This window comes from Mizuhopecten yessoensis, unplaced genomic scaffold (genome assembly GCF_002113885.1).
Source record: "Mizuhopecten yessoensis strain PY_sf001 unplaced genomic scaffold, ASM211388v2 scaffold7205, whole genome shotgun sequence".
Classification (NCBI taxonomy): Eukaryota; Metazoa; Mollusca; class Bivalvia; order Pectinida; family Pectinidae; genus Mizuhopecten; species Mizuhopecten yessoensis.
The window spans coordinates 243,718-270,857 of record NW_018406933.1 but is presented as its reverse complement, the minus strand read 5'-3'; the positions used below and the strand labels follow the sequence as shown (position 1 = coordinate 270,857).

The following is a 27,140-nucleotide window of genomic DNA, read 5'->3' as shown; positions in this document are numbered from 1 at the left end:
GGTTAATAAGCGTGCTTTATTTGGAAAATAGTAGAAGGATTAATAATATGTCTAATAACGCTTCCGTCGAGCCGTCATTTCCCAAACAAAATGAACACGGTACTTCCGAGAATAGCTATCCATTTCGGCAGATAAGCAATATGGATATTATCATGAAAAGTGCTTGGATATCAAAACAAGTGTTTCATACACGCTAATGACCTAGAGGTATCTGGATTTTTCCATTTTTCATTTTTTCTTAATTTCATTATCTTTGTGTAGGAATGAAGCAGGTTTATGTAGGACGAAGGAAAATGTTCCCAACCACGTGATTCTGCAGGGGGATGTTGTATTATATCCACACACATGGAGGGCTATGATGGAGCTGTACTAAAACAAAAAACTTCAATTTGAAAACACGATGACATTTTCAATTAAGATAACAATCTTGAGATGATCTCAGTTTTTATATTTGTTAGATAAGAGTTTTATTTATAAAACCTTAACACCATTCTGACGTCATTTGTGACTTCGGTAATAAATGACCCGAATAACAGACACGCGCTACTTGTCTTCCAGGGGAAGATAACCCATAATAAGTTCAGTGTAAAGGGAAGATACTACTGTAGGGTCATCAATCAAACGTTTTGATTCACACGACCACCGTCAGAGGGCAGATCGTGCGATTTTTAAATAGACGATTTGGCTGTCACTTTTTTTTTCACGTAATAGATGTAGGTCAGAATTCCTCCACTGACGTCATCAACGACTATACACAAACTCTGAAAAAGATGAAATAAATATTTATCATTCCCACAGAACTGCGCGGTTCCTATTTGAAAACTATCGTCTAACTGGATTAAGTTTTCTCCGTTAGAATACAAATACAGGGGTACAGTACCTGTTTATAAGTAAGTTAACAACTACAGATGTATTGTACGCGTTAATTAATCAAAATTAAACCAATTATACGAGACTTTTTTCTTCCTTGTTGATGGTTCTATGTCTTGCGAAAAAAAAAAGTCACGATCCATTTTCTTCGGCAAAGTTCCTATTGGTGGATTTTATGATTCAACCAGAAACATAACCCAGAAGTAAACATAGCTTCTTATCTATCTGACTTCTGTGTAAACACATCAAATAAAAACAAGATGTAGTAAGTTTCCCCACATCTGATAAGTATAACGCTTTCTTTCATTCAAACATGATACGGATCTGGTGCCGCTATAAACACGTGTTTAATTCCTGTGTGATATAAATCGCTTAGATCAATAAAGCTGTAGATTCTTTCATCCTTTTTGGTTTAATCATGATCATGTAGTTGTGGTTGATTCGTGTTATTGAGGCTTGGTGTTACTGTTATTAGGAACAACGGGTCAATATGTTTGTTATGTCCTCGCTTCAAATGTTACGTCACACTGTTTTATATCAAATGCAATACTCTCATCTGGAAGATTTTCTTATAATAGTATTTCGATGTTATTATATACAACTTTATCACAACCTAGTTCGTAGGTCGTCTCAAAGCGGTTCACAAATTATTATCCGTGGTTATAGGGCCTTTGCAACCAGTCAATATCTTTCTCAATTTTGGGGAGCATACAGCCGGAGCTGCCATTTCAGCGCTCACGGCTATAGCATTCAACAATTCTAGCACTGTTCAACCACATACTCATTTACAGCTGAGTGGACTGGAACAAGCGGAGTAACGAATCTTGCTCAAAGATACAATACAGAGCCGTGTCGTGACTCGAACCCTAAAAAATCCAGCAAAATTGCATATCTAGCATAACAGTTAAGACCCGTCGTGGTTGATCTAACTTTTTTTAGGTCTACATCACCACATAATAAAACAATATTCATCTTTTTAACCACGAGCGAAAAACACGAACATGCACCATCGTATCATCACACACATATAATGTGTACCATAGTGTCAATATATCAAGGACAAAAATATCTTGACACACAAGGTCAAAATACGCCAAAGCGTGAACACACACGGGCAACATACGCCACAGCGTGAACACACGGACAAAATACGCCACTGTGCAAACACACACGGACAAAATACGACACAGTGTCAACACACACGGAAAAAATACGCCACAGCGTGAACACCCACGGACAAAATACGCAACAGCGTCAGCACACACGGACAGAAGACGCCACAGCGTCAACACACAAAGGGAATAAAGTATGCTACATGGGCGACACACAAAGATAAAGTTTGCTACAGGGTCGACACACAAAGATAAAGTTTGCTACATGGTCGACACACAAAGATAAAGTTTGATACATGGTCGACACACAAAGATAAATGTTGCTACATGGTCGACACACAAATATAAAGTATATACCACAGCATCGACAAACAATATATACGCCAAAGCGTGAACACACACGGACAAATACGCCACAGCGTGAACACGCACGGACAAAATACGCCACAGAGACAACACACACGGACAAAATACCCCAAAGCGTGAACACACACGGACAACATACGCCACAGCGTCAACACTCACGGACAAAATACGCCACAGTGCCAACACACACGGACAAAATACACCACAACGTCAACACACACGGACAAAAGACGCCACAGCGTCAACACACAAAGGGAATAAAGTATGCTACATGGGCGACACACAAAGATAAAGTTTGATACATGGTCGACACACAAAGATAAAGTGTGCTACATGGTCGACACACAAATATAAAGTATATACCACAGCATCGACAAACAATATACCACAACTTCAGTACTGAAGAATAAAATATGCAAAAACATCAACACGGACAAAATACGCCACACCGTCAACACACACGGACAAAAAACGCCACAGCGTCAACACAAACGGACAAAATACGCCACAGCGTAAACACACACGGACAAAATCCGCCACAGTGTCAACACACACGGAAAAAATACGCCACAGCGTCAACAGACACGGACAAAATACGCAACAGAGGCAACACACACGGACAAAATACCCCACAGCGTCAACACACACGGGCAAAATACGCCACAGCGTCAACAGACACGGACAAAATACGCCACACCGTGAACACACACGGACAAAACACGCCACAGCGTCAACACACAAAGGTAATAGAGTATGCTACACACACGGACAAAATACGCAGCAGCGTGAACACACACGGACAAATACGCCACAGCGTGAACACCCACGGACAAAATACGCAACAGCGTGAACACACACGAACAAAATACGCCACAGCCTGAACACATACGGATAAAATACGCCACAGCGTGAACACCCACGGACAAAATACGCCACAGAGTCAACACACACGGACAAAATCCGCCACAGCGTCAACACCCACGGACAAGATACGCCACAGCGTGAGGACACACGGACAAAATACGCCATATCTTGACACACAAGGTCAAAATACGCCAAAGCGTGAACACACAAGGACAAAATACGCCCCGCCGTCACCACACACGGACAAAATAAGCCACAGCGTCAACAAACACGGACAAAATACGCCACAGCCTCAACACACACGGACAAGATACGCCACAGTGTCAACACACACGGACAAAAAACGCCACAGCGTCAACACAAACGGACAAAATACGCCACAGCATCAAGACACACGGACAAAATACGCAACAGCGTGAACACACACAGACAAAATACGCCGCAGCGTCAACACACACGGACAATATCCGCCAAAGCGTGAACACACACGGACAAAATCCGCAACAGCGTGAACACACACGGACAACATACGCCACAGCGCCAACACATACGGACAAAATACGCCACAGCCACACGGACAAAATACGCCACAGAGTCAACACACACGGACGAAATACGCCACAGCGTCAACAGACACGGACAAAATACGCCACAGAGACAACACACACGGACAAAATACGACACAGTGTCAACACACACGGAAAAAATACGCCACAGCGTCAACGCACACGGACAAAATACGCCCCAGGGTCAACACACACGGACAAAATTCGCCACAGCGTCAACAAACACGGACAAAATACGACACAGCGTCAACACACACGGAAAAAATACGCCACAGCGTCAACGCACACGGACAAAATACGCCCCAGAGTCAACACACACACGGACAAAATACGCAACAGCGTGAACACACACGGACAACATACGCCACAGCGCCAACACACACGGACAAAATACCCCAAAGCGTGAACACACACGGAATATATCAAGGACAAAAATATCTTGACACACAAGGTCAAAGTACGCCAAAGCGTGAACACACACGGACAAATACGCCACAGCGTGAACACCCACGGACAAAATACGCCACTGTGCAAACACACACGGACAAAATACGACACAGCGTCAACACACACGGAGAAAATACGCCATAGCGTATACACACACGGACAAAATACGCTACAGCGTCAACACACACGGACACAATACGCCACAGCCTGAACACATACGGATAAAATACGCCACAGCGTGAACGCACACGGACAAAATACGCCACAACGTCAACACACACGGACAAAAGACGCCACAGCGTCAACACACAAAGGTAATAGAGTATGCTACACACACGGACAAAATACGCTACAGCGTCAACACACACGGACCAAATACGCCACAGCGTCAACACGCACGGACAAAATGCGCCACAGCGTGAACACACACGGGCAACGTACGCCACAGCGTGAACACACCCGGACAAAATACGCCACAGCGGCAACGCCCACGGGCAACATACGCCAAAGCGTGAACACACACGGGCAACGTACGCCACAGCGTGAACACACATGGTCCAAATACGCCACAGCGTCAACAGACACGGACAAAAAACGCCACAGCGTCAACACAAACGGACAAAATACGCCACAGCATCAAGACACACGGACAAAATACGCAACAGCGTCAACACACACGGCCAAAATACGCCACAGCGTCAACACACACGGACAAAATACGCAACAGCGTGAACACACACGGACAAAATACGCCACAGCCTGAACACACACGGATAAAATACGCCACAGCGTGAACACACACGGACAAAATACGCCACAGTGTCAACACACACGGACAAAATACGCCACAGCGTCAACACACACGGACAAAATACGCCACAGCATCAACACACACGGACAAAATACGCCACAGCGTCAACACACAAAGGTAATAAAGTATGCTACATGGTCGACACACAAAGATAAAGTTTGCTACATGGTCGACACACAAAGATAAAGTATATACCACAGCATCGACAAACAATATACCACAACTTCAGTACTGAAGAATAAAATATGCAAAAACATCAACACCCAAGAACGAAATATTCCACAGCGGCATCTAAGCACAATGACAATATCTGAATTAAAAGTTCTGTTTTTATTCTTCAATTTCAATTTCACATGTACGTGTTACAAGGAGATTGACTCTACTGGTGGACTTTTTAAATTGGTCACTGATGTTGGCAGTAACCTTCTACTTGAAATTCAAACCAGCACAGCTTAAAAGAAACAGTAGTTTAAGAAATGCTACCTGTTGTACCAAGAACACGACATTTGTAGTGGTAGTATTCGTATATAATTATCTTTTTACTGTACTTTTACATTTGTTTCGAAACATTTTTGGTTTTATTGTTTTGATATAATCCTTATTTGACGAAATGTCCATGCGTACAGTACAATGCTTACATCGTCTGGCTTTAAGCATCGATAAATTACATTTTCAAATAAACGCTTTCTAACTTCGTATTTCTATAAAATATTATTTACATTTATACTTCTAGATACCTAGCGGCCACACAGCTCCAGTCTACCGACGCCCGGAAGGTGTTTCCATGCTTTGATGAACCTGCCATGAAAGCCACGTTTAAATTGACGATACAGCACGAGGAAGGTATGTTATGACGCTATAAATGACATATTGCAAAATCCATTACAACAACTGTGTAAGCAATATAATAAACTATACAACAGACATTTTAATGGCATTCCTCATTTTGTTAGGAATTGTAATAACATTTTGATAAATAGTTTTATATTGAATTCCGATTTGTCATTATTATCTACAACTGAAATACATCGTTAGTTTATGCGAAAAGCCTTAACGATGTCGAATACGAAGAGTAACGATTTACACAGTGAATACTATTTGAACATGTTCGGGCTGCTATTACGTATTTGGCAACAGTTATTTCAATGAAAATCGATGTTATCGTAACTAGCTGCAAATGTAGTTCATGTTTTCATGAAAAAATATGATAATACTTTAGCATTACTCACTGAGAATCACTTAAGAGCGAAAAAATCAATTCTACGACTTAATCTACCTTATTATACCAGTAAACTTCAATTAGCATTGAATTTTACAAAACACAATCTAAATCATAAATTCATGACCGAACTTAATGACGTACCAGCTAAATAATCTATGAATGGCTAACTTAATGATGTACAATCTAAATCATATTTGCATTGCCCAAATTACGGAAACACTCTCTAAATTAGCGAAGCACCATTTAAATTTAAAAACCATATCCAAGTTATCGGGACATGGACCAGTTTTCAGGAACAACAACCAATTTTCAGGGACAACAACCAATTTTCAGGAACATAACAATTCAATAAGATTGTGCCTTTGTTCCCGAAAACTGGTCGTTGGCCCCCGAAAATTAAGTCGTTGTCCCGCTCACTCGCACAGCGGTATTCCCTTTGATGTAGCCGCGCTCCGGCGAAGCCCGTACAGGTGAGGCAGTCTATAGTCCCTGCCTTGCTGGCCGTGTTGTCGGTATAGCTATGCAAAGACGGTCGCTCTAATTCCGTAATCAAAACGATATAATAACACAGGTCGATAGTACACTTATATTTACTTCGAATGAAATAAATAAAGACCAAGGAAATAATGCTTATTTTGTACTACGGCCAGGGTTAGGATCGAAATGAACGACCATTTGAGAATAATGCATAACTTTTACCGTATTGCTGAACTGGTGCTTTGATACATCACTCCAGGGACACATGAAGCCAGTATATACGTCTCTGATCACTCATATAATAATCAAAGACACAATATGAACTCTCAATATTAACGATATTTAATGACGAACGATAAGTACGTCCCGATGTCGTATACAACTTATATTACGTAAACTATATCCCCCGGCTCCGTTCGGTCCGAGGTACTAGTTGTCCAGTATTTATTGATAAACTCGTGCAAATGATGAACCGATTGTGTAAATGTTCATAAACGAACCACTGTATATATATATATATGTTAAGACAGTTTACGTTCCTATTTTGCTTTATATACCTTTCAATCGTTTTTTATGTTGTTAATAGTTTTGTGATTTATATAATCCTCTTAGTAAGGAGATTCCCGATCACCTGTCCTCTCAGCTTTTAATTTCTATTGTATTTAACATAAATGTATTTTATTCATATTTTGGTGTTTTTTTAATCATTACTGATATAATTTCAATTAAATGGAACTTTATCTTTCCTGTACTGTCGTAAGAATATCCCTTCTGATTTAATGTTTCATGTTATAATATTTAAGGTTGAACTTTCTATTTAGTTTAGGTTATCGGGTGATAAAGAAAAAATAATTTACCCGGGTTCCATTGTAGTTATCACCCGATAACCTAAATTGAATAGAAAGTTAATCCTTATATTTATAGCCTTTTTCTTTACATAAAACGCGTCCATTTATGTCATCAAAGTAAACGTATGTAAATGAACACACAATCCAGCCGTCCTGTCAGTCAACAACGTGACGTCATCGGAATGTATGAATTTCAACAATGTATGTTTACATTTCAACAATGTATCTTTTGCATGAATACACTAATGAGTTACACATCTGGTATCCGAGGTACTCCTGTTAACTTCCTAAAACAGCAATGTAAGCTCCCGGGTTGTTGAAACTTCGAGTGATAATGACAATGATCTCCACAAAGGCTTTCATTAGAAAAAATACCATTTAAGTTACGTACACTTATGTGTTTAAAGTGAACGAAATTTTCGAAATATCTTGTTTCTTTATTCATTTAAAGCGAACTTAACCATTTCAGAAAGATAATGTGCATCCGTATGTCAGTTATCAAAACTGTATAAAGTAAAGAGAGAAAAAAAATAGAGCATTATTCTTAACCAGAGACGTTATATTACAATATATACGACTTTGGTGTATAGTCTAAACAGTTGCTCTCGTCTAACGAACCTGTGATTACTAAAATTTAGAACCTATGAAACTTCTTATATAAAAGGCTAAGCGTGATCCGGTTGTTAAATATATGAATTATCAGAATTAATATTGAATATTGTATTACCTGTCTTCAGACAGAGACATATAAAGCCGTAAGTAGTATATACGTTTCCGCTTCAGGTCAACCATGACAATCAGAATAATATATAAACTAAAGGTATTTTGTTTTGGTTTCCTTTCTATCATAACCAGATACCTTCTCTGTATTAACGTAATATATTAGGTATCAGTACATTTCACTCATAGTTCCAGTAGTATTAGTAATCATTATCAAATACATATATAGATAAAATATATTGCCGTGTGAATGATGTAATTGATATACAATATGTGTTAAGATAAGTTCTGTGCACTGATCTTACACGAAAATGGCACCGTTTCATTGGTTGATATACCTGTCAATCACGCGCGGTAGAGAGGTGGGCCCTCGCGATGATTGGTTGATGTTCTTGTCGATGCTCCGCTGTTGTTTGATTGACAAGAATATCACGGGCCGTAATTCTCGTCACATTCTGGTGCATGTACTCGCAGTGACATTTGGTATTTCTTTTTCTGTTTCCTGTTGTACAATATATTTAAACTTGAAAGTGACATTCGTTCTGAATTCTTTTTTAATTGGTGCAAGCATCCCATGCATACAATTTTATTATGAGAAAGTAGGTTTACTTTGTTTGTAATGTATAATCGTGCACAGAAACCTTACATGTGGATGTACATTGTATTGGACATGTATGTTGAAATTGTAGGTGTATAAATATAGCTGTTGGTCTGTATGAACTTTCTAACTAAGCATTGAAGGATAATTAAATGTAATCACTACTTGTAAGCGTCAAGGAAAAATCATTAAACTAAGGAACTGTGACAATGTATTATGAGAATTATCGGTGTTCATGTTAAAATATAATAGACAAAAGCAAATATTTATTTATAGGACTGTTTTGCTATTGCTAATACTGAAATACTTTTTTCCTGCTAACACAATGTTCAAATACTAAAGTGACATTTGTACTGAATTCGTTTTACTTAGCGCAGGCAGCCTGGTCCTCGCATAAAATGTTAGTGAAAAAGTGGGTTGACTTGGTATGTAATGTATAAAAAGCTGTATTTGACAAGAGGGTATAATTGTACAAGTATGTGCAAAATGTTGTTGAATGTATAGGTAAGTGGTTGTTATGAAAAAAACATGTTGATATGATTGATTGTACATACGTGTGCATGTTTATATGTTTGCAGGTAGGTTGGCCCAGTTAATTATTTCTTTAACAAAGGAAAAATCTTGTTATTTCATTATCTGATTAAGTAACCAGCAACCGACCGTGGAGAAGTTGATTTGTACTTTAATTTTTAAATCATAGTATACTGTAAAAGCATATATTTACGTTGGTGGTTAAATTTCGTTGTTTTGGATTTGGGACAAGTTCGTGGGGAAAATATTTCGTGAAATCAATATTTTCAAACCCAGTTATTTTATGTTTGACACCTGGACAATAAGACTTACCGTACATCGCCCGAGGTGATCACCCATCCACTCCAGGTGAAATTTTCACACCTCGCTTCACCCCAGTCAGTGGAAAACAATAGATCGACCATCGCCCGATGGTCACCGTACTGCTTGCGAGGTTCAGGTAAGACCCGGCGAGATAAACTCACACTATGGGTATCGGTCAAATCCGTCATGCTCTATAATTTACATACAAAGAGCGATGTAACAAACGCTTGATTGACGCGCTATAGTTATAAGTGTTTAACTCTGTGTCTGTGACGATAAGTACACCGTTTATCATGACCTGTGTCTAAATGTAAATACAGCATGGTTTGTAATTAAAGTAATAGTTTATTTCATATTTTCGCTAATTTCTATTTCGTGCGATTAAAATTTCGTTGGGATTATATTTCATGGTTTTCTTTAAACCACGAAATAAACGAAATTAAATCCCCAACGAAATATTATGCTTTTACAGTAATCTGTATTTAACGTTGAAATAGTGTCTCATAGGTCAACTTGGCCGGATAATTAATTCTATCAATTTTGTTTCAACTAGAAACTTTAAATTGTGAATGGATATGTGACTCTTTAATAAAATAAATTATTATTATAAGGGTTAATATATATCACAAGACATCCAATCGACATTAGCCTATAATTGGATGACAACACGTAATCACCTTTTGTCATGCTGTGTACACAAACGCCAATCATGTCGTCGTTGAACAGCACTACTACGTGACCAGTTTCTGTGCAGGATTATATATATTGCAAAGTTACTGTACCGTTACAGTCCAAATATACGGAAATGTATCAGTGAAAAATGTTAACAAATAACTTCAACGTTGGTGTCTTCTGTGTTTGAGTGTCAAAAAAACGTATAGCATATTTTCGGTATTACCGTTTAATGACAAATTGACTACACTGTGTCGTCCTTATGTTAGGTCGACAATTCAAATAAACAACAAAATACCGACAGTTACACATTGAATATCATTATACAATACAGTACTTATTGATGCGATGCTAAGTTATATCGAGGACTTAGATAATCTGAGTCCGTGATTATATTTATCTCGAAAATATAATTGAATTATGAAGGTTAAACTTTTTCTCTCCATATACATGTAATATACACAAGTTATAATTTAACATCTTGGTTCAATAATGTAAAGCAACTCGATCCACTCCTTTAGCCGGCTTAGTTTTAAAATTTGGGTACAGGTACATCACACTAAACACACCGTGTCCAGTGCTTGATTGATAGGTTTTGCGTCCGCTTCACTACCGAGTAGTTTGGATAATCACAGGTAAAATATACAGGTGTGAAACCACGTGATTATGTGGCTTTTCAAAGCAATAAACTGAATTGAATTGGATTACCAGGTACAGTTTTCTTACCTGTGGGTCTTACCTGGGAATCTCCAATTAACTCATTACAGCATAATTATGACAGTGGTAATACAGAACTTGTGTGGTGTTTGATCACACCTCTAACCCCCTTAGAGCACAGGTCTGTTATTTCAACCGGCAGGTGTGATATGCTTGAATCTACCTGAAACTATGCTTTACCTGTGACTACATGTGCCATTGTAATTATCCATGTATACAGCTAATAATGTTTAAATATCATATCAGCATGGTAATAATGTAATGTGATCGCACTGCCAAAGTATTATAAAACATTTCTAATTTACATTTATATCATGGCAGCACCCCTACCTCTACAAAATTATAGAAACAACCTATATACTGAAAATATTCCGTTATCATAATTCTAATCAAAGACGAATAAAACCAGTATATACGTACGTATCCGCTATAATTTTGTTTATGATACATTGTATCTTATTAAACATTATTAATTCAATTCAGGTTATTGCATTGGATATCCACATAATCACGTGGTTTTCACACCTGTACATCTTACCAGTGATTGACCGAACTACTCGGTAGTGAAGCGGACGCAAAACCTATCAATCAAGCACTGGACACAGGTGTGTTTAGTATTTTGTACCTGTCGCAAATTTCACACCTAAGCCGGCTCAAGGAGTGGATCGAGATGCTTTTCATTATTGAACAAAGATGTTTAATTATATCTAAGTCCGTGGCATTACACATCAATAAGTACTGTATTGAATAATATCAAATGTGTAACTGTCGGTATTTTGTTGTTTATTTGAATTTTCGACCTAACATAAGGACGACACAGTGTCGTCGATTTGTCATTAAACGGTAATACCGAAAATATGCTATACGTTTTATTGACATTCAAACACAGAAGACACCAACGTTGAAGTTATTTTGTAAATATTTTTACTGATACATTTCCGTATATTTGGACCGTAGCGGTACAGTAACTTTGCAATATATATAATCCGGCACAGAAACAGATCACGTAGTAGTGCTGTTCAACGACGACATGACTGGCGGTTGTGTACACAGCATGCACCAGAGTGTGACGAGAATTACGGCCCGTGATATTCTTGTCAATCAAACAACAGCGGAGCATCGACAAGAACATCAACCAATCATCGCGAGGGCCCACCTCTCTACCGCGCGTGATTGACAGGTATATCAACCAATGAAACGGTGCCATTTTCGTGTAAGATCAGTGCACAGAACTTATCTTAACACCTACTGTATATCAATTACATCATTCACACGGCAATATATTTTATCTATATATGTATATGATAATGATTACTAATACTACTGGAACTATGAGTAAAATGTACTGATACCTAACATATTACGTTAATACAGAGAAGGTCTCTGGTTATGATATAAAGGAAACCAAAACAAAATACCTTTAGTTTATATATTATTCTGATTGTCATGGTTGACCTGAAGCGGAAACGTATATACTACTTACGGCTTTATATGTCTCTGTCTGAAGACAGGTAATACAATATTCAATATTAATTCTGATAATTCATATATTTAACAACCGGATCACGCTTAGCCTTTTATATAAGAAGTTTCATAGGTTCTAAATTTTAGTAATCACAGGTTCGTTAGACGAGAGCAACTGTTTAGACTATACACCAAAGTCGTATATATTGTAATATAACGTCTCTGGTTAAGAATAATGCTCTATTTTTTTTCTCTCTTTACTTTATACAGTTTTGATAACTGACATACGGATGCACATTATCTTTCTGAAATGGTTAAGTTCGCTTTAAATGAATAAAGAAACAAGATATTTCGAAAATTTCGTTCACTTTAAACACATAAGTGTACGTAACTTAAATGGTATTTTTTCTAATGAAAGCCTTTGTGGAGATCATTGTCATTATCACTCGAAGTTTCAACAACCCGGGAGCTTACATTGCTGTTTTAGGAAGTTAACAGGAGTACCTCGGATACCAGATGTGTAACTCATTAGTGTATTCATGCAAAAGATACATTGTTGAAATGTAAATATACATTGTTGAAATTCATACATTCCGATGACGTCACGTTGTTGACTGACAGGACGGCTGGATTGTGTGTTCATTTACATACGTTTACTTTGATGACATAAATGGACGCGTTTTATGTAAAGAAAAAGGCTATAAATATAAGGATTAACTTTCTATTCAATTTAGGTTATCGGGTGATAACTACAATGGAACCCGGGTAAATTATTTTTTCTTTATCACCCGATAACCTAAACTAAATAGAAAGTTCAACCTTAAATATTATAACATGAAACATTAAATCAGAAGGGATATTCTTACGACAGTACAGGAAAGATAAAGTTCCATTTAATTGAAATTATATCAGTAATGATTAAAAAAACACCAAAATATGAATAAAATACATTTATGTTAAATACAATAGAAATTAAAAGCTGAGAGGACAGGTGATCGGGAATCTCCTTACTAAGAGGATTATATAAATCACAAAACTATTAACAACATAAAAAACGATTGAAAGGTATATGAAGCAAAATAGGAACGTAAACTGTCTTAACATATATATATATATACAGTGGTTCGTTTATGAACATTTACCTCGGACCGAACGGAGCCGGGGGATATAGTTTACGTAATATAAGTTGTATACGACATCGGGACGTACTTATCATTCGTCATTAAATATCGTTAATATTGAGAGTTCATATTGTGTCTTTGATTATTATATGAGTGATCAGAGACGTATATACTGGCTTCATGTGTCCCTGGAGTGATGTATCAAAGCACCAGTTCAGCAATACGGTAAAAGTTATGCATTATTCTCAAATGGTCGTTCATTTCGATCCTAACCCTGGCCGTAGTACAAAATAAGCATTATTTCCTTGGTCTTTATTTATTTCATTCGAAGTAAATATAAGTGTACTATCGACCTGTGTTATTATATCGTTTTGATTACGGAATTAGAGCAACCGTCGTTGCATAGCTATACCGACAACACGGCCAGCAAGGCAGGGACTATAGACTGCCTCACCTGTACGGGCTTCGCCGGAGCGCGGCTACATCAAAGGGAATACCGCTGTGCGAGTGAGCGGGACAACGACTTAATTTTCGGGGGCCAACGACCAGTTTTCGGGAACAAAGGCACAATCTTATTGAATTGTTATGTTCCTGAAAATTGGTTGTTGTCCCTGAAAATTGGTTGTTGTTCCTGAAAACTGGTCCATGTCCCGACAACTTGGATATGGTTTTTAAATTTAAATGGTGCTCCGCTAATTTGGAGAGTGTTTCCGTAATTTGGGCCATGCAAATATGATTTAGATTGTACATCATTAAGTTAGCCATGCATAGATTATTTAGCTGGTACGTCATTAAGTTCGGTCATGAATTTATGATTTAGATTGTGTTTTGTAAAATTCAATGCTAATTGAAGTTTACTGGTATAATAAGGTAGATTAAGTCGTAGAATTGATTTTTTCGCTCTTAAGTGATTCTCAGTGACTTTTAACACTTCTTACGCCAATTTGGCATTGCACCTATTGTTCACAAGTATTTCGTCAATTTGACACTTATTGCATTGTACTTGTATCTCCATCTGCGGGAAAAACAGATTTAATAATATAACGAGGCCCTAAGTTTGATGAAGAATTTCTCGGCTGCATTTTACTACTAGCTTAGATTAGAACTCAGGAATCAGACATGCAAGTGATCAAAATTCAAAATTCAAAATTATTAGAGTTATTTTTTTTCTAAATAATTTAACATTTTAAAGACAGGGCCAGTCCATAATATGACATTCTTTGTCTTAATTTTTTTTTTTTCTTAAATTGCTTCCATTGTTTTCGTTGTTTATCATTTGAAAACTCTAAACAAAAACTGATAAATGCCGCCATGTTTGATTTCCAAGGTTACACGGCCCTTAGCAACATGCCCGTAGAGACAGAGCAGTACATGTCGACAGAACCCGGATGGATTAGAGTAAACTACCACGTGACCCCTATTATGTCGACGTATCTATTAGCGATAGTGGTGTCTGATTTTGAGTACAAGGAGGCCATGATCAACGGCGACTACCAGGTAAGATATTAATCAGTACACTGGGATTGGTTGATCAGTGGACAATACATCGACCTACCAGGGCGACGGTCCGGGTTCGAACCCTGATCGAGCGTTCAAATTCAGATAAACATGATGTATCATTACTATAATAATACCACAATCAAATACAGAATCCAATGTCAATACCAAAAGCGAGAACAGAGTTTGAGACGGCAAACTTATAATAAATCCTGAATTAATCAACCCAATGTCAGTATAATGTAAACGAGTAGAATACTTTGCTAGGTGCTTTCGGCATGGTTACTCAGATAGTCGGCATCAGATCCGCGCTGTAGCAAGGAGACAAATACATGTACACCAACGTACCGCTTACATAATACATACAAACAGACAAATATCATACACATATATAGAGTCACGTCCTTCAATGACCTTAGCTGTTTATAGGACGCAAAACATTACAAAACACAACAACAACCAGCCCGGCTACAGTTATATCAGAAACGAAATCGATGGGAGGTAACTCTATATGCAAACACTACAGTGGAACTCTTTAGTGTTTTCCTACATCCTTAATTAATGTGACATAAATTGAAGCCGTAACAAAGATCGGACAGGATATGTCTGACATGTATGTAAATAAAAACTAAAAACAAGAACAAATGTAAACACACGTTAAGTTGTAGATAGGAGAATTGCCCGTGCTACTGTATTGAATATCGTTATAATCTTGACTGTTATAAGAAAGGTGCCAAGCTTATAATTTACAAGTCAACATAACCTTTCAAAAGTTGTTTAACATATAAGGAAGATAACAGAATTGCGGTTTATACATCTATAAACATTTGAGCTCTGTATCCTCTTGGAAACAACTTTAAAATGATTGGTTAGCTTAATCAAAAGTTGACGAAAACCAAACTCGAAATTTGTCATAACTGTTGAAGTTTAGAACACATTTGTGATGGTGTTTGGCTTCAGCGTCGGGCAAAATATCAACATTCAAACATCTTCAAAGACTATTTTGTGTTTGATTACACCTGTCGCGAAGAGAATGAAGCTGGCTTTATGGTATAAAATGAATATACAAGAAACCGTTGTTAAAAGTTTGGTTATCCTAACTAACATTTTTTCCATTTTTGAAAAGTTTTAAAAATATCTAAGATTGAGACAACAACAACATGAATATATTTCCAATATTACGTTTAGGACAACAGATGATAAAATATTTACAGACACAATGTTATGGCGAATTAGTATAATTTGACAGTAAATTACCAGACTTATCAAGCTTGTAAAACTTTTACATCCGGGATCTAACATACGTTATAAAATAAGTTTCAATGATAGACCTAGATTGAGACGTAAACATGTGTAGCAGACGGACAGACAGACAGACAAACAGACAGACACCTGTTGTAATCAATGTAAATAGAGTGTAACAAACATCCTCCACACACACAACAGTACTGTAGTATAATTGAGAGTTGTGACGTCATCACTCCCCCGCATTCAGACATGAACACAAGGGTCATTACACATCCCCCGCCTACACTATGTATTAAATCTGCTCGACAATGCGGAACAAAGACTCACATTGTGTCTCAGATAAACGACCACAGACTTTACGTTTTTTACAGATTCCTGTACCACTGTCGAAAAACAGTTCATTAGAAACTTGTTTCTCGACAAGATTAAGCTTTGATAAATTATTTCTGAAAAAACCACATGAAGCCTTGTGCAATTTTTATGAAAAAAAATGTGTTCTGAGGATAAAAATGCCAGTTTCACAGATGCATATACAAGAACAATACAATATTTCCCAACCATGAGGGTTAGACAGCAAAAATCACAATCACAGAGTTAAGATTCTTTAATGTTTAGCCCGAGGAGATGCCGAGTGCCAGACATTTAAGAATCTTACCCCGAGAGTAAAGAGACTTCTTAAGTAGGAAATAATTATTTTCTCCTACATGAAACACAAGTCCTTATTTCAAGAAATGCATACGTGTATTTCATAATTTCCAGCAGATCGGAGTTATCTTCCGTGATCTGCTTTTGTTGACGTGACGTCATCGCTTTAATGACGTGACGTCAGTGCATTGTTGACGTGACTTCATACAATGATTGTGACGAAGAATCCCATGTCTTTACCCTAAGACATAGATATTTTTCCTAACCGGAAGTGTGGATATATCTTTATAATGTAGGATAATGCAGTATTCTCCTGTTCCAGAAATTGATATTTCTTGGACTGACGACGTCTCATCTCGCGTGTATGATACATTTTAGCTCTCTCATCTGCGATAAAGCGAAGTAACGGAAAGACGAAAACCCAACAAAAAGTACTAAAACAAGGCGAACAACCGCGAAATATTATAGACGAAAAGATGAAATTCCGTCAAAAAATTATTGACGGGAAACAAAAACCTGCCAAACCAAAGTAGATTTAAGCCAATATAGAAGCACATGACCGTTTTTCCTGTTTATTGTAACGTTATCTACGCAGGTTTTCGCCATTTTTATTATTATTATTATTTTGATTGTTTTTTCTCTTTTCTTTTTATGTTTTTTTCATCTTTTTTTATGCTTAAAATATTTTTTTCGCCCTCGAAATAGTCAGAATACAAAACGTCATACTGTATTCCTGGAATCTGTTGCTGCAGGTTTCGCCCTCCGTAATATAAACAGATTTTAATGAGACTCTACTGTATGAACGAAACAGTGGACAACTTTCCTGCAGTTCCATTTCTGATTATTTGTGATAAACATCGGCGTTAGGTATATTTAGAACTCCATGCATATTCTCTATGAAAACAATTCATTCTCGACAGCTCTATTAAATCAATCTCTTATCGCCGTTATAACAAGCATTGCTGTTTCCAATTAGACCTGAATCATATGTACTTAAAGAGAATTAGCGAGCGTCATCTTACCAAACTAATTAGGAATTATCCTCTAACCAAGTTACAGTGTCTATAAATTGTCATACAACGATCGTATTGGGAGTACTTCATTATTGCTTTTGTTTGTATTTTCGTCGTTTGCTTTTCTTGCTTTACTAATAAGAAACAATCACGTGTTCTAATGAATTTCAATTAAGATTACAAATAGCAAATAGAATTACTGTAAATCTTTTAATTTCCGCGAGGTTTATATTTTTTGCTGAAATACAAGAGGAAGAGACAATTCAATCAGCTCAATAAGAACCAGTTTAACAGTATATTCCAAGTAGTGTTTATGTTAAATCGTATTTACCTTCCTTTTTTTTTCATTTCGTGATTTCAGTTCCCCACGAATCAATCGAGAACATTTAGAGATGTATAGACCTCGCTTTGTCGATATTTAGTAAATTTCAGCATCATATCATATACAAACCTACTGTAAAACACAGATTTGACAATGATGATGTTAGCAATTGTGCCTTGAACGACAAAAACATGAGGATTCAAATTGTTGATATATACATGACAGCTTTATACTGTTTATCCAAATACTTTTTTTCCATATATCACGATTAATTTGAAATAACGATCCACTCTCCATGCAAATAACCGTGAAAATACGTTCTCTGCAAAATCATGCGATTTACTGTATCTACGTCATCCAAAACTAAAATTCAAATTATGTCAATCATAGTTGCTCTACAGACAATTCTAACGATGTCTTTGTCCTCTATTGTTTTTCCTTTCCACGATGTTGTTTACTTGCATCGAGTTTGATGATTTGTTTCGTCACAGTATCATGGAGTGTCGGGTGGCGCAGTGAGTAGCGCACTCGCCTTTCACCCAAGCGGTTTGGGTTGGATTCACTGACCTGAGAGACAATGTGTTGGGTTTTTTTTTCTGAGCATTCCGGTTTCTTCCCCCAAAATGACCCTCTGCGCGCTTCTATCCGGACCGACAAGAGTGATATTTATATATATTTATTGTCATTATTGCAATGTCATTTAAAATGTATATTGGGAGAAGGCGTTGATAAGTTGTTTTAACTTGTGCCTACGCGCTTGTCCATTTATGGCAATTAATATGTTGAAACTAAATAAGACAAGCGTGCTTAATATGTTTAAATATCGTGTTTTATGATTGCTGTAAAATAAAACAAGTGTATATCTTATAGAAGTTTATGACGCTTAAATTAAATGATTACGTCATTGTGTCATTGTGTGACGACACTAGGCTTTTATGTTGTTGATTTTTACGTAAAATGGTCTGGTTTTGTTTCAGTTACGGATCTGGGCCCAGCCAAACAAGATCAACCAGACGCTTTACGCCCTTGACTTAGGGGTGCAATTATATGATTACTTCACCGATTACTTCCAAATCAAAGACGTCGTACCGAAGGCAGGTTAGTAACGACGCCTTTGATTGATCACTTCGCATGCTTACTATAAATCACTATTGTATAAAAATTGAGACTATAAACTGATTCATCTTTTTAAATATTTTGCAGCCCCGATATTTGCTGTAACCTTGACAGCCGTACAAAATGTATTGGCCAATTATGAGTAGTGGTATGGTTCATTATAAACACACGATACAAATGCCTAATTTGAAAATAGACAGAACTCTTCTGATGTTTACAACTCATATACTTACTGTATACCGGGAATTTTTCGCTGCAGTTTAATATTCGCTCTTTTCGCCCTCCATAATGAGGGCGAAGTTAGCCTTACAGCGAATAATAAGTAAACCGCATAATACTGCTAGTAATTAAATGTGAAGGGCGAAATTAACACTAGGGAAAAATTGATTTTATGGGCGAAGGACGAAAATTTGACTGCGCAAATTTCGCCGTTTTCAGTAATTAAGCGGAATCAGGCGCTGTTTGAATAAAAAAAGAATACGCACATCGCCTTCCGTTTCAATAGTAGTGCAGACTCATTTGAATGTCTAACTGTTTTTTTTACAAATATTGTACAATCCTATTCCAGATATTTGTTTTGTTCGCCAACCTTTAGGAATCATTTCTTTTGAGTAAAAAAATACCAAGCAATTATATGTAACGGCATGTGTGATTGGTTACTTGAAGGGAAAACACATACAATTAATATTTCCCAAAAAGTCATATCATCTGAATCTAGGAAGTATACCGAGAGATCATAAACGCATATATATGATTTAACATACACTGTTAAATGCTTTTACGATAAAACATCTCAAATACATAATGTGTTTAAATGAATGAGTACATACATTGTGCATATACTAAGACAATTAAAGATGTTCTAGAAAAGAATTAGATTTGATTTGTATGCGAAAATGAAGTAAGCATACATGAAAAAGAATAACATGAAATATGAAAAGTTTTATATTAAGAACGTCAGTTATCGGTAATTTTAGGCATGTTCGAATTTGCAACGTTTACTATCATACCAGTTTAATTTGAGGGATCAGCTGTTTGCCCTGCAGTATTCCTAGAAAATATGTTTTTATTTAGTCCATTATTTTATATTAATACTAAGCCAAGCAAACCTGTCTGTGAGAGCAATTATTGTTTACCCGTTTATGACTTTTTTTCCTTTTTCAGATCACGTCGCCGTGCCTGATTTTAGCGGAGGTGCCATGGAAAACTGGGGTCTCGTGATTTATCGCGAGACTGCCCTTTTGTTTGACCCGGATGTCTCGTCTAGTGAGAACCAACTGATGGTCACATTGATCGTAGCACACGAGATAGCACATACGGTAGGCACTTTATCAGGATAAATAATATCTTCACTCTTTAACAGTCTCCATGACAACATTCAATCGGCCTACCGCGTGGGACACTCTACTGAGACTGCCCTCCTAGTGTACATAGTGATATAGCTTCTGCATTGGATAACAAGTGCAGAGCGCTGCTTGTCATGCTGGACTTGTCAGCTGCATTTGACGTCATCGACCATGGCATACTTTATAAACGTCTGGAATACTCTTATGGAGTGACTGATACCGCACTATGCTGGATACAGTCATACCTGAGTGAACGACGACAGTGTGCTACCATCGGATCTGCCACCTCACATGACAAAGTACTAGATTTCGGGGTCTTCAGGGGTCGGTGTTAGTACCACGAAAATATTGTTTGTACTCCAAACCGATTGGAGAGATTTGTCGTCGCCACAGCCTTCGCTATCATTGCTATGCCGATGACACACAAATGTACATGGTCATAAAACCACAGGACAGTTGGAATATAGTCTCGGAAAGTCTGGAAGCTTGTCTGACAGATATCAGTATCTGGATGAACGCCAACATGCTTAAACTTAAACAGGAAAAGACGGAACTAATCGTCTTTTCCCCAAAGTGTCAGCAAACAATGGCTATCCAGCTCAAGGTTGGTGCCAGAACTATTGAGACTGTTCCAGCTGTTAAAAACTTAGGGGTATACTTTGACAGTTCTCTGATCATGGATAAACAAGTGAACGCTATTGCCAAATCCTGTTACTACCACATCAGGAACATCGGCTGTATTCGGCAGTTTCTAACTGCAGATGCATGCAGGATTTTGGTGCATTCACTTGTTACCTTTCGGTTGGATTATGGTTACGCCTTGCTCTGTGGTATATCTGACAAACTAACTAGTCGTCTGCAGAGGGTCCAGAACACTGCAGCACGACAAGTTACTCGTACTCTAGAGAGAGAGAACATCACACCTGCGCTTCATTCGTTGCACTGGTTACCTGTACGATACAGGTCGCAGTACAAAATTCTGATATACACATACAAGGCACTGAACGGAACAGCTCTTCAGTACCTACAGGAGCTTGTTACCCTGTATCAGCTGTCAAGATCACTGCGGTCGGAGTCAGAATCTTTGTTGTGTGTCCCAAAATCTCGTACTGTGACCTACGGAAACAGATGCTTTGGAAGGGTTTCGGCTACGTTGTGGAATAGATTAGGAAGTCAAATGCCCTGGCCAAGTTCAAGAGGGAAATAAACACTCACCTCTTCACGTCTGCATTTTAGAATCTTTGCAAAGACGTCATGTAAATACTACCCTTTCATTTGTTCAATTATGTGCACATTGCTTGTTAAATGTATAAAAGTGATTGTAAGCCTTTGTTTTTTGTTTTCACAACTATAACCATTACCATTATCCATATGTAGTAAAGCGCTTTAGAGTAATTTTATAAATTATATAGGGCGCTATATAAATGTTGTATATTATTATAATTATCATTAATAATTTTCCCTCTGTAGTTTCAGCCCAGTCAGTAACTCATTTTTCAACTTTTCATCAATCTCAACAAAAATATATTTGTATTTGTTTATCATAACATCAATTATTTCTCTACCAGTGGTTCGGTAACATGGTGACCATGCGATGGTGGGATGATCTATGGTTGAATGAAGGTTTTGCAAGTCTTCTCATGTACTTCGCCATGGATGACGTATTTCCGGAGTGGGAAGTGGTAAGTTAGCCATGGTTCCGTACACATGAATTATGTCTCTAGCCTGTACACATTGGCGACTAGTGTATACATATACAGAATAGTAGAGTTGAAAAACAGACCTACTTTATCAAAATGCGTGTGTATCCTAACCATTTCACCAATGTAGACCATAATGGACTCACCCAGATGAATGTATGGTATAGTCTACTTAAGTTACTTAGGGGTGAAAGGGTTACTAAGCGATTAATGTGGGATCCCCTTCAGAATCGGGGTTTTTATGGAATCTTCTAAGGTTGACAATGGCGGTTCACTTCCCAACTCTTTCCTTTTGTCGGTGTCTCCCTTATCTTCAAATGACCCTTGCCTTTGCAAAGACGTCAAGTTGTGAGAAAAACTGTCTGCTTCTGTTATATCATAAATGTTCGTGGGACATTAAATTTCGTTTATTTCGTGGATAGCAAACATCCACAAAAATTAAATCTTCACGAAAAGATAAATTTGGTATGGTATAGATAGGGGAAAATCAGAAATCACCAAAATATATTGTCCTTAAAACTGGCTAGTATATGAAAACCACGAAATTTTAACACCAAGAAAATAAATGATTCTACAGTATCTGTCTTAGGATGGTGTTTACACTGTAGTATGTAATCTAATTATCAATGTGATTGGAGAATTATTGTAATAATATCGATGTTTTACTAATAATTGAAAAAAAGCAAAGGAATTTTACTTATTGAATGCAAAGGAATAATATTGCAACGTACAACGTTTTATTTATCGCTAAGGTCCTCACGGTCTAGGTTATTCGAGAACAAACACATTTAACTTGATCGAAAGACTCTGAAGCAGATATTTGAGAAAAAGAAGAACAATGAATTAAAGAGAAAGATTTAAACTACGTATATGCATAGAGCAATGGATGCAATAATTCAGAATTGATCATTTAATTTAATTCAGCATTGATCTCTTCAATGTCCCCTACACGTAGGACAACTGAGAAAGCTCGATTGTGTCGCATAGGATCATGCAGTGGTATACAGCAGGCCAAGTATTTACCTTAAAATGGCAACTGCTGAACACGTTTACGTTAATGAAAATGTTTTAACTGGGAAAACATTATATCCCTCGAAATTTCCGTATTCTTTTTAATATATAGGAGGGCGATATCAATAATCTGTTTGTGAAGTAGTTTAATTTCCAGATCCATGTTGTGCAGGCATTAGACCAGCAAAAAAGTTAAAAATGTTTTACCATACCATACTTGAACCAAAGGAGAAATGTTACAGAATATTGCTTCAATATTATATCTATATATGATTCGCTCAAATAATTAAAATATCTTTGCACAAACATTTTATGGCAAACGTTTTCACGGAATGCTTTTAATCATGCTAACGTTATCTCTTAATTCGTACTCAAAGGCTCAACAAAAGCATTTGTTGGTTCGTGTTTCGTTCTAATGAGATAACGACCAGTTTGCAAAAACATATTTTGTATTTATTGCCTTGAATAACAGTACGACATTCAAACATCAGACTTTATTGAAATAATTTGTTTCATTACAGTTTACTCTTCACGTTGTCGTGAAGGAAGTATTTCCTGTCATGGTTCGGGATGCGCTTACTACGTCACATCCGGTTTCAACTCCCATTCTTACACCAGATGACATTGCACAATCGTTTGATGCCATTTCGTATAGTAAGGTAAATGTAGCAGAAGATTTATGAATTTTCATAATTTGATGTGTCTAACTTTAATCCATTCCAAGACCCAACTAATAAATTAAACCAAATGAGGTTCATTTAAGCAGTAAATGTTTTAGCAAATGTTGTTATGGCCCTATAACACATTACTATTGATGAGAACTTTATGTAAATTTGTCTGTAATAGAAATGTGTATAGGACCATAGCAATAGTTGCTAAAATATCCATTATTTATATTTACATTTTGATAGGGTAGTTATGCTTTTTCTTATTTCGAACAGATTTTGAACAGCAAATCAAAATTAAATTGATGACGTCACAATAAACATTGACGACGTTACATTAGCAAATGTTGCTATAATCTCATAACAACATTTGCCTCCGCAATGCATTTGAATGGGAGGATGCAGAGCAAATGTTAACATAGAACAAATAACACATAACCAATATACTTCTTTATAAGTCTTTGGTTTATAAACACAAACTAGCATTTGATACTACCTTTACTTATTTGAGCAGGGCTTTCTGTTATTATTCGTTACAACAATTATGTTCTCCCTCATTTTATTCGTCCGAATATAAATCAATTAAATTCAAATGATAACAAGACATAAATGGGGTATAGCTCGTTGCTCATTCATTTATAACAAACCACAACCAAATACAAACCAAACCTAACCACTGCTACCTACCCCCATTTGCCAACATAGGTCTACAAACAATTGCATTTGAATGTGTTGCTCCCTATATATATATATATATATATATATACCTTACACCACGTGACATTAACCGGACACGTCCTCATCCGAATACTTACGGTAACAACCGAAGTTAATTTCATGACTTAGAATGCCTAGAAATATTGATTTTTTGATTTTTTAGGGAATGGCCGTCCTGAGAATGTTGCTTGGTTTTGTTGGCTGGGAGGACTTCAGAACAGGCTTACAGGTATGTAAAGCACGTCACTTCCGGAATATATAGAGCTATCAATTTGGTTCAGGACTCACACAACTGAATAAATTACTGTATGTTATTACTAAGCTTTCGAGCAAATAACGTTAATATTTGAAGTTCAACACTAGTGATAACTGTCTAGATTCAAAGATGCATACCTGAAAAAGGCTTCAAAGTCATTTACGGCGGGTTTAGAGGCATATAAAAGCGGTACAGGCGTCTGTTTTTGACAACTAGAAATTTGCAAGCCAAAACGGTGAAGTGAGACGGGAACACCCTCCTGTAATTCGACCGAATATCAATCCGCCATCACATATTAAATTAGCTAAAGCTATACGTTTATCTAAAGTTCAATATCTGTAGATTTCATTCATTGTTTAATATGTCAACAATTACCTATTTCAATTACTCGGAGGCACTGTATTAACCCGGAACAATTTTAGGTAAAGATTACAATTATATGAAACACTTGCTGATTGGCTGATTTAGTTGTATGGGTCCTACAGCACGTCATAGCCAAATCACTCAAAATGGTTTTAATCTACCTCACTATTTCTCCAGGTATTTTATTTAGTTTCGCAGGGTTTTCTTTATAAATTTTGCGCGGGGATATTAATCTACGAGGTAACAACAGTGTATGTTCAAATTTTCAGGTTTTGGAAATGATTGGAATTAAAACCTTTTTGAAAACATAAGTCATTTTTTTAATGTTGAATTCATAACGCCAGTAAAATTATACTTAACAGCTTCTGTAGCAATTTACGGTTTTTATTTATTATCGCTTTTAACCATTAAACATCTTACTGTAACACCGTATTCTGTATTTAAAATAATATTTGCAGAACAGAGTTATCTTCCCATAATTTTTTCTTCATTTCAAACATCGCGAGTGGTTATTTTTCCATTATTGCATAGTTAGGGCATTATGATAATTCACTTCTGCGTCTATGGAAATAAATAGTTAATTGGTATACTCTACCATGTAGACAATACTATGCAACAGTACCGTTTATTTCTATGGTCTATTTTACGATCTATTGGTAGCGATGTACCTGTGGTAAAACCTAAATTGAAAATGCCATAGTAAATATGAATACCCATAATGTATAGAAGAATGAAATAAACTCCAAAGGGAGATAATCAAATTAACATATGAACCTTCACAAGATAAAATAAGATTTTTCGCAGTTCTTGTTTTGGATCTTATAAGTATACGCAGCGAAACTATCATAATATACTGTATTGCCTTGTCAATTTTGTCTTAACCAGGAATATAACAAGGTACCAGTTTATACTGTATTGCCTTGTCATGTTTGTATTAACCAGATGTATATAACAAGGTACCAGTTTATACTGTTTTAACTTGTTATTTTTGTATTAACCAGATGTATATAACAAGGTATCAGTTTATACTGTATTGCCTTGTTCTTTTTGTCTTAACCAGGTGTATATAACAAGGTACCAGTTTATACTGTATTGACTTGTCATTTTTTTGTATTAACCAGATGTATATAACAAGGTACCAGTTTATACTGTATTGCCTTGTTCTTTTTGTCTTAACCAGGTGTATATAACAAGGTACTAGTTTATACTGTTTTAACTTGTCATTTTTGTATTAACCAGGTGTATATAACAAGGTACTAGTTTATACTGTATTGACTTGTCATTTTTGTATTAATCAGGTGTATATATCAAGGCACCAGTTTATACTGTATTGACTTGTCATTTTTGTATTAAACAGGTGTATATAACAAGGTACCAGTTTATACTGTTTACGACTTGTCATTTTTGTATTAAACAGGTGTATATAACAAGGTACCAGTTTATACTGTATTAACTTGTTCTTTTTGTATTAACCAGGTGTATATAACAAGGGACCAGTTTATACTGTTTACGACTTGTCATGTTTGTATTAA

The 27,140-nt window shown here is 36.7% G+C and overlaps 1 protein-coding gene across 1 annotated transcript in view; it reads left to right on the top strand.

Annotated features, from left to right (window-relative positions):
* Positions 1 to 27,140, top strand: part of LOC110453250 (glutamyl aminopeptidase-like) — a 105,273-nt gene that overhangs the window by 67,021 nt on the left and 11,112 nt on the right. The window contains exons 4-10 of the mRNA XM_021502120.1: positions 5,770 to 5,879; positions 15,037 to 15,206; positions 19,412 to 19,532; positions 20,715 to 20,869; positions 22,465 to 22,578; positions 24,129 to 24,266; positions 25,153 to 25,218. Coding sequence (XP_021357795.1) covers positions 5,770 to 5,879; positions 15,037 to 15,206; positions 19,412 to 19,532; positions 20,715 to 20,869; positions 22,465 to 22,578; positions 24,129 to 24,266; positions 25,153 to 25,218 — 874 coding nt within the window. The remainder of the gene's footprint in view (positions 1 to 5,769; positions 5,880 to 15,036; positions 15,207 to 19,411; positions 19,533 to 20,714; positions 20,870 to 22,464; positions 22,579 to 24,128; positions 24,267 to 25,152; positions 25,219 to 27,140) is intronic.